This window comes from Bombina bombina, chromosome 2 (assembly GCF_027579735.1).
Source record: "Bombina bombina isolate aBomBom1 chromosome 2, aBomBom1.pri, whole genome shotgun sequence".
Classification (NCBI taxonomy): domain Eukaryota; kingdom Metazoa; phylum Chordata; class Amphibia; order Anura; family Bombinatoridae; genus Bombina; species Bombina bombina.
The window spans coordinates 80,027,115-80,046,476 of record NC_069500.1 but is presented as its reverse complement, the minus strand read 5'-3'; the positions used below and the strand labels follow the sequence as shown (position 1 = coordinate 80,046,476).

Genomic DNA, 19,362 nt, shown 5'->3' with positions numbered 1-19,362 from the left:
AAAATCATATGTAATTTCAATACTTTACCCAAATAAACAAATCGATGTTCAATATTCTTCAACTGGAATGATTTCACCTCGGAATACAAAATTGGGCAGCCAAGAGTTTAGTGAGAGTTAGCCAGCAGCAGCCTTTCAGTAGGTTAGCCTCTATCTCTCTCACTCAAAGCATGGGGTTAAATCATCTGATATCACCCCGTCCTTTTTTTGTTTAGTAACCATCATTGGTGAAATTGGAAACGCCCAAACGGAAACCTTCTCTCGGATTGGCCCTTTGAAATTGAACATGGATTGGTTCATCTGGGAACATCTTTTAACAGTCAATCGTCTCCTGGCTGCAATACCTGCATCTGTCCATTGGGGGGCCACATGACACACAAAACAAATACACCTAACCATTTCTAAACATTTGAAAGAGATTTCTTTAAAATATGTAATAACACCATAGCATTTGTCTTTGCTGGCTAAGGTCTTCACTGCCCCACTCACATAGCATGGGGTCAATCCATGAGCTTGTGCTAATTATCAGTCCCTTTTGGAAAATGCTTGCATTTTCAACATCAATCCAGACGGGTCGGCATCTCCGTTGGAGGAAACCCATATATGGGCATGTATCCTGATCTAGGCATCAGAATGCTGTCTTTACATAGCAGGAGGTGGGCTTCAAATGCTATGTTAATTTTTAATTACGATAAACCTATTTCCACCCAGCCAAAATCATCTTGTAGGGGTTTTTATAGTAAATTTAACAGTTTTTTTCCCAAATTTATGAGACACAAAATACAAATGGTTTTAGAGTAGAGATAGGGGTTTTTCAATTTACACCTCAGCAAGAAAGTGTTCCTTTTAAGATGATCTCTTCCACAGATAGCCCTGAAAGCAATTTCTTTTGATGAACTGGGAACAAAGGGGTTTTGTTTATACAGCCAAACATTCATCTGGCATAGATGACTGCAATCATAGTGAATAGGGCTGTTGCAAATAGTCTCATATACAACCAATCATGTGGTCTCACCAACTATATATGAGTAATTTCCAAATATATATATATATATATATATATATATATATATATATATATATATATATATATATATATATATATATATAATTTTCATCTATAATATTCAGATACCCTGACAGTTTCTTGTTCAGAGAGGAATTGCCTGGCATTTCTGCGCTGGACTAACCGTAATAGGCGGGATCAGACTGATATACTACAGGAATTACAGGAAAGTTGTACTCTGTGAAAAGCATTACTGGGCTAAAATAAGTTGCCCCAGGTGGTTAATCACCATAGAACAGGCTAACAATGGTATTGAGCTGGTTGTTCGTTCCTGTGAGTGCACTTCTCTCTGTGTGTATTTAGTCTCCCTATGGAAAAAAGGGGCAACCAGACGTGGACTCCTTGCTTAGTGTGCTTAGAGGAATATGGCTATACCTCACGGACGAGGCCCAATAAAGGCCGAATCGATTGTTTGGGGTTGCTGTGTTCCTTGTTCAGAGAGGAATTGCCTGAAAATTTTAAGCAGACTAATCAAACAGAGACAGCTGCCTGAAGTACTTTTCTACCAAAAACTGCTTCAGAAGAAGAAAACACATCAAAATGGTAGAATTTAGTAAAAGTATGCAAAGAAGACCAAGTTGCTGCTTTGCAAATCTGATCAACAGAAGCTTCATTCCTAAAAGCCCAGGAAGTAGAGACTGACCTAGTAGAATGAGCCGTAATTCTTTGAGGCGGGGACTTACCCGACTCCACATAAGCATGATGAATCAAAGACTTTAACCAAGACGCCAAAGACATGGCAGAAGCCTTCTGACCTTTCCTGGAACCAGAAAAGATAACAAATAGACTAGAAGTCTTTCTAAAATCTTTAGTAGCTTCAACATAATATTTTAAAGCTCTAACTACATCCAAAGAATGTAACAACCTTTCCTTAGAATTCTTAGGATTAGGACATAATGAAGGGACAACAATTTCTCTACTAATGTTGTTAGAATTCACAACCTTAGGCAAAAATTGAAATGAAGTCTGCAACACCGCCTTATCCTGATGAAAAATCAGAAAAGGAGATTCACAAGAAAGAGCAGATAACTCAGAAACTCTTCTAGCAGCAGAGATAGCTAAAAGGAACAATACTTTCCAGGAAAGTAATTTAATGTCCAGAGAATACATAGGCTCAAACGGAGGGGCCTGTAAAGCTGACAAAACCAAATTAAGACTCCAAGGAGGAGAGATTGGCTTAATGACAGGTTTGATACGTACCAAAGCCTGTACAAAACAACGAATATCAGGAAGATGAGCAATCTTTCTGTGAAAAAGAACAGAAAGAGCAGATATTTGTCCTTTCAAGGAATTTGCAGGCAAACCTTTATCCAAACCATCCTGAAGAAATTGTAAAATTCTAGGAATTCTGAAAGAATGCCAGGAAAATTTATGAGAAGAACACCAAGAGATGTAAGTCTTCCAAACCCGATAATAAATCTTTCTAGAGACAGATTTTCGAGCCTGTAACATAGTATTAATCACCGAGTCAGAGAAACCTCTATGACTAAGAATTAAGCGTTCAATTTCCATACCTTCAAATTTAATGATTTGAGATCCTGATGGAAAAAAGGACCTTGAGATAGAAGGTCTGGCCTTAACGGAAGTGTCCAAAGTTGGCAACTGGCCATCCGAACGAGATCCGCAAACCAAAACCTGTGAGGCCATGCTGGAGCCACCAGCAGTACACATGAGCGCTCCATTAGAATTTTGGAGATTACTTTCGGAAGAAGAACTAGAGGCGGAAAGATATAAGCAGGATGATAATTCCAAGGAATTGACAACGCATCCACTTCTTCCGCCTGAGGATCCCGGGATCTGGATAGATACCTGGGAAGTTTCTTGTTCAGATGAGAGGCCATCAGATCTATTTCTGGAAGACCCCAGATTTGCACAATTTGTAGAAAAACCTCTGGATGAAGAGACCATTCGTAACGTCTGGCGACTGAGATAATCCGCTTCCCAATTGTCTACACCTGGGATGTGAACCGCAGAAATTAGACAGGAGCTGGATTCCGCCCATACAAGTATCCGAGATACTTCTTTCATAGCTTGAGGACTGTGAGTCCCACCTTGATGATTGACATATGCCACGGTCGTGACATTGTCTGTTTGAAAACAAATAAACGATTCTCTCTTTAGAAGAGGCCAGAACTGAAGAGCTCTGAAAATCGCACGGAGTTCCAAAATGTTGATTGATAATCTCGCCTCCTGAGATTCCCAAACCCCCTGCGTCGTCAGAGATCCCCATACAGCTCCCCAACCTGAAAGACTCGCATCTGTTGAGATCACAGTCCAGGTTGGAAGAACAAAAGAGGCCCCTTGAATTAAACGATGGTGATCCATCCACCAAGTTAGAGATGATCGAACATTGGGATTTAAGGATATTATTTGTGATATCCTTGTATAATCCCTGCACCACTGGTTCAGCATACAAAGCTGAAGTGGTCTTGTGTGAAAACGCGCAAAAGGGATCGCGTCCGAAGCAGCAGTCATGAGACCTAAAATCTCCATGCATAATGCTACCGAAGGGAATAATTGAGACTGAAGGTTTCGACAGGCTGAAACAAATTTTAGACGTCTCTTTTCTGTCAGAGACAAAGTCATGGACACTGAATCTATTTGGAAACCTTAAAAGGTTACTCTTGTCTGAGGAATCAAAGAACTTTTTGGTAAATTGATCCTCCAACCATGTCTTTGAAGAAACAACACAAGTTGATTCGTGTGAGATTCTGCAGAATGTAAAGACTGAGCAAGTACCAAGATATTGTCCAAATAAGGAAATACCGCAATACCCTGTTCTCTGATTACAGAGAGAAGGGCGCCTAGAACCTTCGAAAAGATCCTTGGTGCAGTTGCTAGACCAAATGGAAGAATAAACTGGTAATGCTTGTCTAGAAAAGAGAGTCTCAGAAACTGATAGTGATCTGAGTGAATAGGAATATGCAGGTATGCATCCTGTAAGCCTATTGTAGACATATAAAGCCCTTGCTGAACAAAAGGCAGAATAGTTCTTATAGTCACCATTTTGAATGTTGGTATCCTTACATATCGATTCAATATTTTTAGATCCAGAACTGGTCTGAAAGAATTCTCTTTCTTTGGCACAATGAATAGATTTGAATAAAACCCCAGACCCCGTTCCAGAACTGGAACTGGCATAATTACCCCAGCTAACTCTAGGTCTGAAACACATTTCAGAAACGCCTGAGCCTTCACTGGATTTACTGGAATGTGTGAGAGAAAAAATCTTCTCATAGGTGGCCTTACCTTGAAACCTATTCTGTACCCAAGTGAAACAATGTTCTGAATCCAAAGATTGTGAATCGAATTGATCCAAACATCTTTGAAAAATCGTAACCTGCCCCCTACCAGCTGCGCTGGAATGAGGGCCGCACCTTCATGCGGATTTAGGAGCAGGTTTTGACTTTCTGGAAGGCTTGGATTTATTCCAGACAGGATTAGGTTTCCAACCAGAAACCGTTCCTTTAGGAGAAGGGTCGGGCTTCTGCTCTCTATTTTGACGAAAGGAACGAAAACGATTAGCAGCCCTAAAATTACCTTTAGATTTTTTGCCCTGGGGCAGAAAAGCTCCCTTCCCTCCAGTAACAGTTGAAATTATAGAATCCAACTGAGAACCAAACAACTTATTACCTTGGAAAGAGAGAGAAAGCAAAGTTGACTTAGAAGTCATATCTACATTCCAAGATTTAAGCCACTAAGCTCTTCTGGCTAAAATAGCTAAAGACATATACCGGACATCAACTCGAATGATATAAAAAATGGCATCACAGACAAAGTTATTAGCATGTTGAAGAAGTTTAACAATGCTATATGCATTATGATCTGTCACTTGTTGCGCTAAAGCCTCCAACCAAAAAGTTGAAGCTGCAGCAACATCAGCCAAATATATAGCAGGTCTAAGTAAATTGCCTGAACATAAATAAGCTTTTCTTAAAAAAGATTCAATCTTCCTATCCAAAGGATCTTTAAATGAAGTGCTATCTGCCGTAGGAATAGCAGTACGTTTAGCAAGGGTAGAGATGGCTCCATCGACCTTAGGGATTTTATCCCAAAACTCCAATCTATCAGGTGGCACAGGGTACAATTTCTTAAACCTTGGAGAAGGAGTAAATGAAGTACCCAAACTATCCCATTCCCTAGCAATCACATCTAATGCAATCAAAACTTCTTTTAGTAATGAACGAATAAACTCCATTTAAAATAAATATGAGGATTTATCAGAATCAATATCTGTAGTAGAATCTTCTGAACCAGAAAAAACCTCATCAGAATCAGATGTCAGAATGATGAAGGTCACCTACAAATTCATCTGAAATGTGAGAAGTTTTGAAAGACCTTTTACGTTTACTGGAAGGAGGAATAACAGACAGAACCTTCCTAATAGAATTAGAAACAAATTCTTTTACATTAACAGGAACATCCTGAACGTTAGATGTTGAAGGAACCAACAACAGGTAAAGGATTATTACTAATGGAGACACAATCAGCATTGGAAAGTTTATCATGGCAGCTTTCACAAACTACAGCTGGAGGAACAGTTACCACAAGTTTACAACATATGCACTTAACTTTGGTAGAACCAGCATCAGGCAGCGTCTGTTCATTAGTGGATTTTGATCCAGCGTCGGGATGAGACATCTTGCAATATGTAATAGAAAAAACAACATATAAAGCAAAATTATCAAATTCCTTAAATGACCGTTTCAGGAATGGGAAAGAATGCAAAAAATAAAAACCTTCTAGCAACCAGAAGCAATGAAGAGAAATGTTTAAATAATGTGAGTAAAAGAGACGCCCCATTTTTTTGACGCAAAAAAATGTCTGAATACGCATGCGTAATAGAATACAACTTCCGGTGAAAAATTACCGCGCTGGAAGTGACGACATTTTTAGCGCCAAAAAAAAGAACGCGCCAAAAAATAACGAAATAAAAAGAAACATTTCCCGCCCCCGCAAGCTTAACAGCACGCTGGAAAAATTGCAAAATGAAAATTTTTCAAGGTAAGAAAAAAATAAATAAATGCATTATCCCAATAATGAAACTGACAGTCTGAAAATAAGGAATACCGTTTAACCTGAATCAAGGCAAATATAAGTTTATAGACATATATTTAGAACTTTACATATAAAGTGCCCAAACATAGCTTAGAGTGTCGCAAAAAATAAGACATACTTACCCCAGGACACTCCTCTACATAAAGCAGATAGCCAAACCAGTACTGAAACGAGAATCAGTAGAGGTAATGGTATATAAGAGTATATCGTCGATCTGAAAAGGGAAGTAGGAGAAGAAATCTCTACGACTGATAACAGAGAGCCTATGAAAAAGATCCCCTAGAGGTAGACCATTGTTCTCGAATAGGCAATACTCTCTTCACATCCCTCTGACATTCGCTGCACTCTGAGAGGAAAACCGGGCTTCAACCTGTTGCGAAGCGCATATCAACGTAGAATCTAAGCACAAACTTACTTCACCACCTCCACGGGAGGCAAAGTTTGTAAAACTGAATTGTGGGTGTGGTAAGGGGTGTATTTATAGGCATTTTAAGGTTTGGGAAACTTTGCCCCTCCTGGTAGGAATGTATATCCCATACGTCACTAGCTCATGGACTCTTGCTAATATGAAAGAAAGGAATTTATCAGGTAAGTTCTTACATAAATTATGTTTTGTTTTTTTAAAGTTACTTATTCTAGAAAAAAGTCAGAAGGACATTGTATATCTACATGATGCATCAACATTTAAAAATGTTGAATTTTTAGTTTTTTAAAGCATTTGGAACTAATAAAGCTGTATCAGTTGTGTAGTTCGTATTAATCCATATTGGTTGATAAGACACTTGCTGCTAATGCTCATTGGCTGATAAACACTTCCCGGTAATGCTCATTGGCTGATAAGCACTTCCTATTAATGTCATTGGCTGATAGGCACTTCCTACTAATGCCCATTCGCTGATAAGCACTTCCTACTAATGCCCATTGGATGATAAGCACTTCCTACTAATGCCCATTGGATGATAAGCACAATTGCTAATTACATGAAAGAAATAAGCAGTTAAGCAAATTTTTATCTTTTTTCTCTCTTACCCTTCAACTGTTTGAAAAGACTGAATAATATAACACTGGATCCAAGTTAATCTTTTGATGTAAAATGATTACTTGTTCCTTTTTTTAAAGCCTATAAAAAGTAATTTGATGATATATATATATATATATATATATATATATATATATATATTTTTTTTTTTATCTAAGAATAATTGATTTACCCTTTTAGGTGAATTTACTTCAAGGAAGAACTCCAGATACATTCTTGCAAAACAGTTAAACAAAGAATAAATTGTGCTTTATCCCCTTGTCCTTTAAGATGCCAAAAATCCAATTCTGTAACCACGTTTTCAAAATGCTTCATATTAACTAAACCAGCTCTTGGCTATTTGATTTGCCACATTTGCAGGATAAAGAATTTGCTTTTTTGGCCTCTTTACTGTAAGTGGTGTTTAAAGTAAATGTAAATTTTGATGCTAAAGTGCCCGGTTTTTAAAAATTTGATTAAAAACAAGGGCACTTTAATTCATCAAAATTTACATTTCACTCCTGTTGTGAAAAAAACCTTACCTTTTTAACTTGACAGCAGCTCCAGCTTCCTCCGGTCGTCGCAAGCCATTTCTGATGTCAGAAATGATGGATAGATCATCCTCCAATCACTGCTTCCCCCCGGGGGAATCAGTGTCTGATTCAATGCCGTGATTGGAGGAAGCCGGATTCCTCATTTTAGACCCTGGAAGAGGCTTTGCAACGGGTGGAGGAAGCTGGAGCTACTGTGAAGATTAAAAGGTAAGTTTGTTTTTCACAACAGGAGTGAAATGTAAATTTTGATGAATTAAAGTGCCCCTGTTTTTAATAAAAAAATTAAAAACCGGGCACTTTAGCATCAAAATTTACATTCACTTTAAAAGGACAGTAAATGTTTGGAAAAAATTTACATAATTCCCTGGGTGATGCCCGAGACCTAGACCACCAGGGATATGGGGTAACTGCAGGGGGGCTGTGATGAGCTTTAAGTGTCTCCTCTAAATTATGACACGTGCTTATCAAACTCACTAAATACATTTTGCGGATGATGACGGTTATCATTTGCACTTAAAGTGATAATGTCCCTTTAATATGTGGTTGAGTGGCACATCTCATATGTAGTGACTTGAAATTAAAAGTGAAGAAAGCATTAATTGTTAGAAAGCTTAAGGGTTTAATTAAGTTTTTTTTTTATCGAAAAAGACTTTTTAAAATGCAATTTTAAACAATTTTCTCATTTACTTCCATTAATAAAATGTGCACAGGCTTTTTAAATGTTCACTTTTTAAATCACCAGCTCCTACTGAGCATGTGCAAGAAATCACAGAATATACATATATGCATTTGTGATTATCATGCATTTGTTTCTTCTGCAAAGCTACTGTATTTGCTGGTCCTTTAAGTTTTAAAATATGTCACAACTAATATGGAGATGTAAATTAAAAGAGAGAAGAGCTCAAATATGGAGATGTGTCCTTTACACCAGTAAACACTCTGATGTTCCTGTCAATCAATAAACATTGGTACAGATGAACGAGTTGTTCAAAAAACAAAATTCCTGTTTAATTCAATTATAGTTTAAATATGTTTTTAATGCAAACATATTTTCAACTTTAATTGCTGTGCTTTTATTTGTGCAATAGAAAGTGTGCGCTTACTGCATCACTTTAATTATTTTACTATTCTGTGGATAGTGTTATATAGAGCTATATGTACATTTTTTGACTAAGCTAACTCTTTATTAGGTCTCTGCTGCTGAACATGAAGAGACACTGAAGAAAAGTGTAGACAAACTTAATGAGGTGGCGGAAAAAATCCAAGAAAAGCACGGTCGCATAACAGAGTTGGAAAACCTAATGCATAGAATGGAAGCTGTAAGTTTGTTGATTTGCCCAGCACTGTGTTTCTTATATTGGACCAGATTATAGTTGAGCGCAATCAGTAGCGCAGGGTGTGTTATCTTGTGCTCAGCCGTACGCAAAGAATATCGCACAAACTAGTATTAGATGGTTAAAAATGTGAACCAAAACATCTTAAAGAGATAGTTTAGTCAAAATTAAACTTTCGTGATTCAGATAGAGCAGGCAACTTTCTAATTTACTCCTATTATCAATTTTTCTTCGTTCTCTTGTTATCTTTATTTGAAAAATCAAGAATGTAAGCATAAGAGCCAGCCCATTTTTGGTTCAGCCCCTGGGTAGCACTTGCTGATTGGTGTCTAAATGTAGCCGCCAATCAGCAAGGTACTGAACCAAAAATGGACTGGCTACTAAGCTTACAGTCAAATAAAGATACCAAGAGAACGAAGAAAAATTTATAATAGGAGTAAATTAGTTGTTTAAAATTGCCTTCTCTATCTGAATCATGAAAGATTAATTTTGACTAGACTATTCCTTTAAAGAGGATCTAGATACAGAAAAAAGGGGATCTAGTAGAGCGTAAAGGTCAAAGATATCATACACCTTATAAGCGAATAGATCATTTGTTCTATTAAAAGACAAGTATACAAATATAGGGGATGGTAAGGGCTCTGGAAGCTTAAGATATCAAAGATAAGGACAACACTATTCTACAGAGGGTGGTGTCAAAATATCCTAACTGATATGGTAAAATACAAAAAAAAACATATACAGTTTGTATAATTACTAGATAATTTATTAATATCAAAGTCTCTACATATGAGACAATAAAATGATTAGATCTCCAGAGAGGTCAATAAAAGATAGGGACGTCTCCCTTATAACAAATGTGTATGAACAATCTAAAATAATAACCTTAATACATATGCATATCCGTAATATGCAATCTCGTTATGAATTTTCCACTAACATAAAAATAGCAGCATGAAAAGGTTAGTGACTAGGTTGCCAGGAAGCAAATATAGCAACTGTTAGATCTCCACAAGAACATCTTTGAACATATAAGTTGGTAGTGAGTAGCGAAGCTTTTTAAGGCAATTTGACAATGACTCTGTGTGTCACAATTTTGCAGCAGAGTTACCTTTAATCCTACGATCTGATTATACAGCTTGCAATTAGCAAGTTGTTACCTTAACTTCTATGCCTCTGAGAAGTTTGAAACTTTGTTTCTGCTGTAGATTTGCGAGTTCACCCCCACGTGACTTCGGCGTCTGACGTCACGAGTGACACTCGGGGGGCTCATCTCAGCCCAACAAACCAATTGGTCCCTGGCAGGATAGGTCCTCTCGTCTAGTGGCAGATGATGTCAGCCTCCTAGTGAGAATTTCTGTGTCTTTGCCTGCACTTAGTGCTATGCAGAGAGCTTTATCAAGATAAGTGTGACCATTTCTCCATCTTCCTTTTAAAGATATGACTTAATCCTTATTGGTCCATCTTTAATTATTCTGAGTTAAGATGGTTTGGTTCCGATGTGCTATAAGGTGGTATTTTCAGTTGATCATATTATTTTTGCAAGCTTTGCTACTCAGGTGTATGGTAATGCTTCAGAGTTAAGGTGGTTTAATTTAGATGTACTATAAGATGGTATTCTTCGTTCATTCTATTACTTTGCAAGCTTTACTACTCAGGCATATGGTGATGCTTCAAAGAGTACATAGAAACAATTTTCTGATAGTTTACATATAACAGTAAGTCGAAATATTTAAGCAGCAATTGCTATTCATATACAGATGACTCTCTAAGCGTACAACAATGTTAGGGATACATTTAGCAATTTTTTTACGAATGTGAGACTAGAGTAGGTGATAAATTGACCTTATGTGAAAAAAATAAAAAAAGATATTTTAATGAATATATATATATATATATATATATATATATATATATATATATATATATGTATGTATATATGTGTGTAGCCCTCAGTTTACGCCGGGGTTAGGTTCCAGAAGGAATGGTTGTAAATCGAAACCGTTGTAAATTGAAACCCAGTTTATAATGTAAGTCAATGGGAAGTGAGGGAGAGGTTCCAGGCCCCTCTCAAAATTGTCATAAGTAACACCTAATACATTATTTTTAAAGCTTTGAGATGAAGACTTTAAATGCTAAACAGCATTATAAACCTAATAAAATAATCACACAACATAGACTTCACTTGCATTTTTATGCAAATATTTATTTCTATGCATTCCAATCTGGACTTATTTATAGACGGGAAGATCTTGCTCCTTTGAAATCTGCTCGATAGCTCAGGTCTGGTTAAACTGATTAATTTCAGCTTGCTTGGCTTTGCTGCAACACAGACGGACAGCTCTGCTTCTCAATACTATTCAATAGCAGTCACATGACTGGAAAAAAAGGTTGTTGTTCTGAAACGGTGTAAATTGAACCGTTGTAAAACGAGGGCCACCTGTATACTGTATGTGTGTATATATATATATATATATATGTGTGTATGTATGTATGTATGTATATGTATGTGTGTGTGTATATATATATATATATATATAGATACACACACACAAAAAATCTATATTTTGTGCTTTATACTGAAAAACAAGAAAAATTACTTTAACTTTCCTAAGAGAGTTTATTCAAAAAGAAAAGGTGATAGGTCTAGTTCTGAATTAAGACCCTTTGGAAATAAAGTGTCAAATTTATAAATGAACTCTGCTTCTTTTATAAGCAGTTTATTTTCTATGTTCCCTCCTCTCCAGTGTTTTTTAACCCTCTGAATTCCCCAATAAAGAATATCCTTAACATTACCTTTGTGAACTGTTTTAAAATGTTTATACAGGTGGGTATCTTCAATCCCATTCTCAATATTACATAGATGTTCCCTGATCCTATCTCTTACGGATCTCTTTGTCTCTCCAATATAGAATAGATTACAAGTGCATTTTAAAATATATATTAACATTTTTTTTGTGTACATCTATCACCTCCTTTATTGTAAAGACATCGTCTGATTTATTAATCTGTATACTTTTTATTTTTTTGCTATGACTGCAGGCCTTGCATGTATAGTAGGGAAAAAACCTGCTAGTTTATTTCCTTTTAGGTCTTTCTGTATCTTAGTTTTTTTATTATATTTCTTCAGTTCACTAAGGGCCAAAATGTATTTGAAATTTGCTGCTCCTTTTAAAAACAAAGCTGGGATTATTAGAAATTTTGTCTCCTATGATGGTATCTTATTTTAGGAGGTGCCAATGTTTTTTAACTATTTTCTTGATCAAATTATGATCAGCATGGTAATCGGTTATAAATGGTACTTGTATTGTGTAGCTATCTACAGTTGTTCTTTCTTTATATTCCAATAGAGACCCTCTACTAGTATTTTTTGCTCTTTCTATTGCCTTGCTAATGTTCTCATTTTTATAGCCTCTGGAATTAAATCTATCTGCCAGGATTTCCACCTGTTGTTCAAAATCGACCAACCTAGAGCAGTTCTTGCATATAGAGAGGCATTGGCCTATGGGGATATTATATTTCCAAATGTCTAAATGACAACTTTTAGAATGAATGTAGTTGTTAGTCAACTTTTTTTAAATAGGTTTTTGTCTCTAACCGATTATTTACTGTCATTATTTCTAAGTCTAGAAATATAGCCGAAGTTCTACTTTAGTTATAGGTAAAATTTAAGCCACAGTTATTTTTATTCATTTTTTCAAACATCAATACTAGGTCATGTTCTGGACCCTTCTAGACCAATAACAGGTCGTCTATGTACCTTCTATAGAGTACAAGGTTTGCACCATAGCTGCCATTGCCATAAAAAACTCGGTTTCCCAGGCTCCCATAAATAAATTGGCATGGCTAGGTGCAATCCTTGTACCCATAACCATTCCTTCAATTTGAAGAAAGAACTTATTGTCCAATGAGAAATAATTATTTTCCAGTGTATATTTTATACTATTAAGAATAAAGTTTCTATGTTTCTCTATCATATCCTTGTCATTTTTTAAGAATTGACCAATAGCCTGAATGCCTTTAGTATGATTAATTACTGTATATAGTGACGTCACGTCACATGTCGCCAAAGTCATATCATCTTCCCATTTTAATGTACTGAGGATGTTTAATACTTGTCTAGAGTCCCTTAGATATGAATCTTATCTTTGGACATGTTTTTGCAGATAGCTATCCACATATTTAGATTGGCTGATATAGAGTCGATGCCTGAGATTATTGGCCTTCCTGTGGGATTGACTAAGCATTTGTGGATTTTCAGAAGGAAATAGAAGATGGGAATTTTTGGAAATTTGGGTGTTAAAAACAAGAATTCTTTCTCAGTTAGTATCCCTAATTTGTTACCTTCTGTCAGAATTTTGTTCAATGTTTTAGAAAATTTCTCCGTTGGATCAAATTCTAATTTCCTATATGTCTTAGTATCATTCAGCAACCTGTAGGCCTCTGTTAGATAGTTTTTGGTGTCCATAAGGACAATCCCCCCCACCCTTGTCCGCTGGCTTTATGGTTATTTCTGTATTATTCTGAAGATCACTAATGATTATTTTATCTTTATTGCTCATATTGTATTTTTTAAGTTTGGGGGGGTTACATCTTTGAATGTCCTTCAAGACTAATTTCTCAACTGTTTCCAAATAATTACCTTTAGCATGAATTGGGTTAAATTTGGATTTAGGTTTCAGATCCGTATGTTGGATATTATCAAGTATAGGTAATTTGACAATTATCTGTCTTTCAATGGGATTTTTTTTAAAAAAAGCTTTTCAAATTGAGATTTCTTACGAATTTTTTGACGTGAATATGAGTATTGAATTTATTTAATCTCACTGTTGGTGCATATGAAAGGCCTAGGCTAAGAACTTTTTCTTCTTTTTTAAGGGGGATACTTCTTAAATTAAAAATCCCCTTGTGTGTTGAATTTATTTCCACCTTTTGGCTTTGTTTTGGTATTCCCCCTCTTTCCTCTAATCCTCTTTTTTTCTTCTGAGATTGGATTAGTTTTCTTGCCGAGTCAAATCTCTTGAGGTGCCCTCCTTTAGAGGGCTCTTCTCTAAAAAAACTGATTCAATGTTAATCTGTCCGTCTCCTAATGAATTAGGGTCTCTTAAGGCTTCAAAGCGGTTATATACTGGAGTCCTCCATTGTTCTTCCTGTCTATATTTGTCCAATCTATTTGTTCATCTGGGATGCTCCCAGTCATTAAACCTATTATGGTGTCCTCTATAAGAGTTGTTCCTAAATGTATTGAATTGAAATTCAGAATTTAAATGTTCCCTATCAGAGTACCTAGCGTACCTAGTTCTCTCATAATTCATATTATGATTTTGGTTATAAGCCCTATTGTATTCATGGGAGTTGTAATTTCTATTATATTCATAGTAGGGTTTTTATTATTTTGTCCCCTTCTTACCTTATTTCTATGTATATAGTCATTTGTTGGTTTACTATTATGTGTATCCATAGGAGCTTGATTAGTGGATTCCTCATTTTGTTGTAAAATATTGTCTTTTATATCTTTTCATTTTCCCCCATTTTGATCTTAAAAGGGTCTTTATTTAAATTGTCAAGTTTGTCAATAATCACTTTTTGTCTCTCTTTATATTCATTTTCATTCTTCCTTTCTTTTAGTTTCTCCTCAATCTCTAAAATGTTTTTTTCTATATTGACCAATGTTTTTTTACGGGAATGTTTTAAGATGTCAATGAGAGTATTAGATGCTTTCGTAAGTGTTTCTGTCCATTCTAATTGTAAAGTGTCACTAAGTGGAAAAGTGCAGTTTTTATTCAATTGGAGACCTCTGGGAATAATCCCTTTAGTTGTGTATCTATTCAGAAAAACTAACTCCATTTTTTGTTTAAGCTCTTTAATGAGAGCACATTCCAAATTTTGCATAAGGTCAGAGGTCTTATCCTGTGTGGTGAAACCAGTGGAAGGAGTGCTTTCATCTCTCATGTCAAGAAAGATTTTATCTCTAAAATCAAATATATCATCCATGATACAGTGAAAAGACCTGCTGCTACTACTAGGAGAAGGAAAAGAAGATCTAGATACAGAAAAATACTATCTTATAGTACATCTAAATTAAACCACCTTAACTCTGAAGCATTACCATACACCTGAGTAGCAAAGCTTGCAAAAATAATATGATAAACTGAAAATACCACCTTTATAGCACATCGGAACCAAACTACCTTAACTCAGAATAATTAAATATGGACCAATAAGGATTAAGTCATATCTTTAAAAGGAAGATGGAGAAGTGGTCACACTTATCTTGATAAAGCTCTCTGATAGAGCGAAACGCGTTGAATGCTGTAAATTTTTACTTTTAATATATCGGCCTTACATCATAAGACTTTTTTAACCCGGGTTATTCACTACTTTTTGATCTTACCACGTTAACTGCCTGCGTGCATAGCACTAAGTGCAGGCAAAGACACAGAAATTCTCACTGGGAGGCTGACATCATCTGCCACTAGACAAGAGGAGCTATCCTGCCAGGGATCCATTGGTTTGTTGGGCTGAGATGAGCCCCCCGAGTGTCACCCAGGACGTCAGACACAGAAGTCACATGTGGTGAACTCGTGGTTGAGTAACAAATCTACATCCGAAACAAAGTTTCAAACTTCTCAGAGGCATAGAAGTTAAGGTAACAACTTTCCAATTGCAAGCTGTATAATCGGATTGTAGGATTAAAGGGACAGTCTAGGCCAAAATAAACTTTCATGATTCAGATAGAGCATGCAATTTTAAACAATTTTCCAATTTACTTTTATCACCAATTCTCTTGGTATTCTTAGTTGAAAGCTTAACCTAGGAGGTTCATATGCTAATTTCTTAGACCTTGAAGCCCACCTCTTCCAGATTGCATTTTAACAGTTTTTTAACACTAGAGGGTGTTAGTTCACGTATTTCATATAGATAACACTGTGCTCGTGCACGAGAAGTTATCTGGGAGCAGGCACTGATTGGCTAGACTGCAAGTCTGTCAAAAGAACTGAAAAAAGGGGCAGTTTGCAGAGGCTTAGATACAAGATAATCACAGAGGTTAAAAGTGTATTATTATAACTGTGTTGGTTATGCAAAACTGGGAAATGGGCAAAATTGTGACACACAGTCATTTGTTTCCTCCAAAGTGGGACATTGTCAAATTGCCTTAAAAAGCTTCGCTACTCACTACGAACTTATATGTTCAATGATGTTCTTGTGGAGATCTAACAGTTGCTAGATTTGCTTCCTAGAAACCTAGTCACTAACCTTTTCATGCTGCTATTTTTATGTTGGTGGAAAATTCATAACAAAATTGCATATTATGGATATGATGTATTGAGGTTATTATTTTAGATTGTTCATACACGTGTTCTAAGGGAGACGTCCCTATCTTTTATTGACCTCTCTGGAGATCTAATCGTTGTATTGTCTCATATGTAGAGACTTTGATATTAATAAATCATCTATTAATTATATGAACTGTATATTTTTTTGTATTTTACCATATCAGTTAGGATATTTTGACACCACCCTCTGTAAAAAGTGTTGTCCTTATCTTTGATATCTTAAAGTTCCAGCGCCCTTACCATCCCCTATATTTGTATATTCCTTTAAAGAGGCAGAACCTTACATGATTTAATTAGATCATGAGATTTTAAACAACTTTCCAATTAACTTCTATTAAATTTGCTTTGTTCTCTTGCTATCCTTTGTTGAAAAGCATACTTCGGTAAGCTAAGAAGCAGCAATGCACTACTGGGAGCTCGGTGTGCAAAGCATTTCATGAGAAATGCTTGTGCAATGATAAATGCTGACAGCATATGCTATCGGCATTTATTGATGTATGGAGGACAGTATCATGTGACAGATCAGCCAATCACAGACTAGTATGCGTATTCCCTGTGAGCTTGTGCACATGCTCAGTAGAATCTTGTTACCCAGAAAGTGTGTGTATAAAAAGACTGTGCAAAATTTGATAGTGGAAGTAAATTGGAAAGTGTCTTAAAATGGCTGCTCTTTCTGAATCATGAAAGCTTATTTTGACTTGTGCCCCTTTTAAATGTGAGCAACATCTAAAAACTTTAAAACAGCTTAACACAGGGGATGGGATATGCTTCATTAGTAAAGGGTTTAGGGTATTTGAAACCCCAGCCCCTCTAACAATTGAACCTATATTACAGTGACACCTGTATTCTAGTGCATTAACACAAACTATGACCTTTCCACTCCACAATTAAACTCATTACCGCTGATGAAATTATCTCACTGCAGGATCCATAGGACTGGCTCTACACTGTGATTGCTTGATCAGCTCAGGGCTCTGATTCATATCTGTGCCTATCATAGCAAAGGAAATCAGATTAACAATACCAACTTTGCAACAGAGAAAAAAAACTTTTTAAAAAGCTTTTAAAAACCATTAATTTTCTATGAAGATCTTTTGCAATGCAGTGAATATTTTTATGTCCCTCCAATGTATGAGAAGTGCGCTTGTGTTCCACCGTCAGCGTTGCATCAGTTTTGGATACTTATGGATCCTTGTCAGTACTTTTACTTGAAGGGACACTGAACCCAAATTGTCTCTTTTGTGATTCAGATAGAGCATGCAATTTTAAGCAACTTTCTAATTTACTCCTATTATCAATTTTTATTCGTTCTCTTGCTATCTTTATTTGAAAAAGAATCATCTAAGCTAAGGAGCCAGCCAATTTTTGGTTTAGAACCCAAGACAGCACTTGTTTATTGGTGGGTGAATTTATCCACCAATCAGCAAGAACAACCCAGGTTGTTGACCAAAAATGGGCCTGCTTCTAAACTTACATTCTTGCTTTTCAAATACAGATACCAAGAGAATGAAGAAAATTTGATAATAGGAGTAAATTAGAAAGTTGCTTAAAATGTCATGCTCTATCTGAATCACGAAAGGAAAAAATTGAGTTCAGTGTCCCTTTAAGTGCGTTGTTAGACTTCCATGTCACTGGTATCTGTATTGCTGTGAAACTTTTAGAAAACGTGGAAATTCTCTGGCATCACATTAAAGCTTACAGCTGGACAAGAAAAAAATAGATTAATATTTGTTAATTCTTGATTTTATATTATAATTCATTTTATTTTATGTGCATCATGCTCAGGTGTGCGCTTGACTAATAATTCAAAACATTTTAATAATCTCTTGTTTTGTGCGTGATTTGCAGGAAAAGGCCTCTCTGCTAGACAAGAAACGTTCACTAGAAAATGAGCTTTTACGGAGAATGTCAAGTTATGGAAATACAAATAGGTACGTCAAGACCTGGACAAAATATATAGAAATAATAATAAACTACATTTGTTACAATTGAATATGATTTTGAAGGACGTTAAACTACTGGGCACAACTTTAGTAACTTTGTTACTATTAAACAATCTACTGTTTTTCATCTTATGGCTGTAGCTCTTTTTAAAGTCATTCTTTTATTTTTACCCCATGCTGGTACTGGCTTTACATTTTTACAATGGGCCCTGCCATCTTGGAGCTTAAAGGGACAGTCTACTACAGAATTGTTATTGTTTAAAAAGATTGATAATCCCTTTATTACTGATTTCCATGTTTTGCATTACCAACACCGTTATATTAATATACTTAATGACATGGTGAGTCCACGGATCATCATAATTACTATTGGGAATATCACTCCTGGTCTGCAGGAGGAGGCAAAGAGCACCACAGAAAAAGCTGTTAAATACCACAACCCCCAGTCATTCTCTTTGCTTGTAGTTGCAAGCAGGTGGTAAAGTAGGTGTCTGATTCTTGATGATCAAGAGTTTGTTATTTTTAAAGCAGAGCAAGCTGCTCTGACTTTTTTCTGGGGTATATCCGTAGTTCATGTTAGTCTCTTCAGTAGAGCACTGGTGGCTTTTGAGCATTTGGGAACTTGGGGGGTATAATCCCCTCTGCGCCTCCCATGTAGTTTGTGCTGCCCTTCTTTTAAAAAGTCTGAGTAAGTTTATTCTGCCTTTTTTTGTTTTCCACAGGTCCATGTAAGGAGTGTTCCTTTTCAAACTTGCTGAGCTGCCCTGCTGCCAGGCAGATTATTTTTGAGGTAAGTGCTGTTCTTAGATAGACATGGCACTTAGGGGGTTAATTTATTTCTGACTGTGTTCAGTTTTTATTTAACTCATGGCAGTTTTGTGGGGCACTGTTGTGAATTTTGCAGCAGAGGCTGTTTTGTGGCTCTTTTTATTAGGATTTATATTTGACTAGTAGCGTTTTACTGACAGGCAGCTTCAGTAAGCATTTTGAGTCCTGTGTTTTCCTCCCGGCTGTGTTCTACTTTGATACTGTCATGCCGACCGGGAGGTTGT

General features: G+C 36.2%; 1 protein-coding gene across 1 annotated transcript in view; it reads left to right on the top strand.

The window, feature by feature from the left end:
* Positions 1-19,362, top strand: part of CCDC68 (coiled-coil domain containing 68) — a 181,845-nt gene that overhangs the window by 137,425 nt on the left and 25,058 nt on the right. The window contains exons 6-7 of the mRNA XM_053701128.1: positions 8,887-9,015; positions 18,216-18,298. Coding sequence (XP_053557103.1) covers positions 8,887-9,015; positions 18,216-18,298 — 212 coding nt within the window. The remainder of the gene's footprint in view (positions 1-8,886; positions 9,016-18,215; positions 18,299-19,362) is intronic.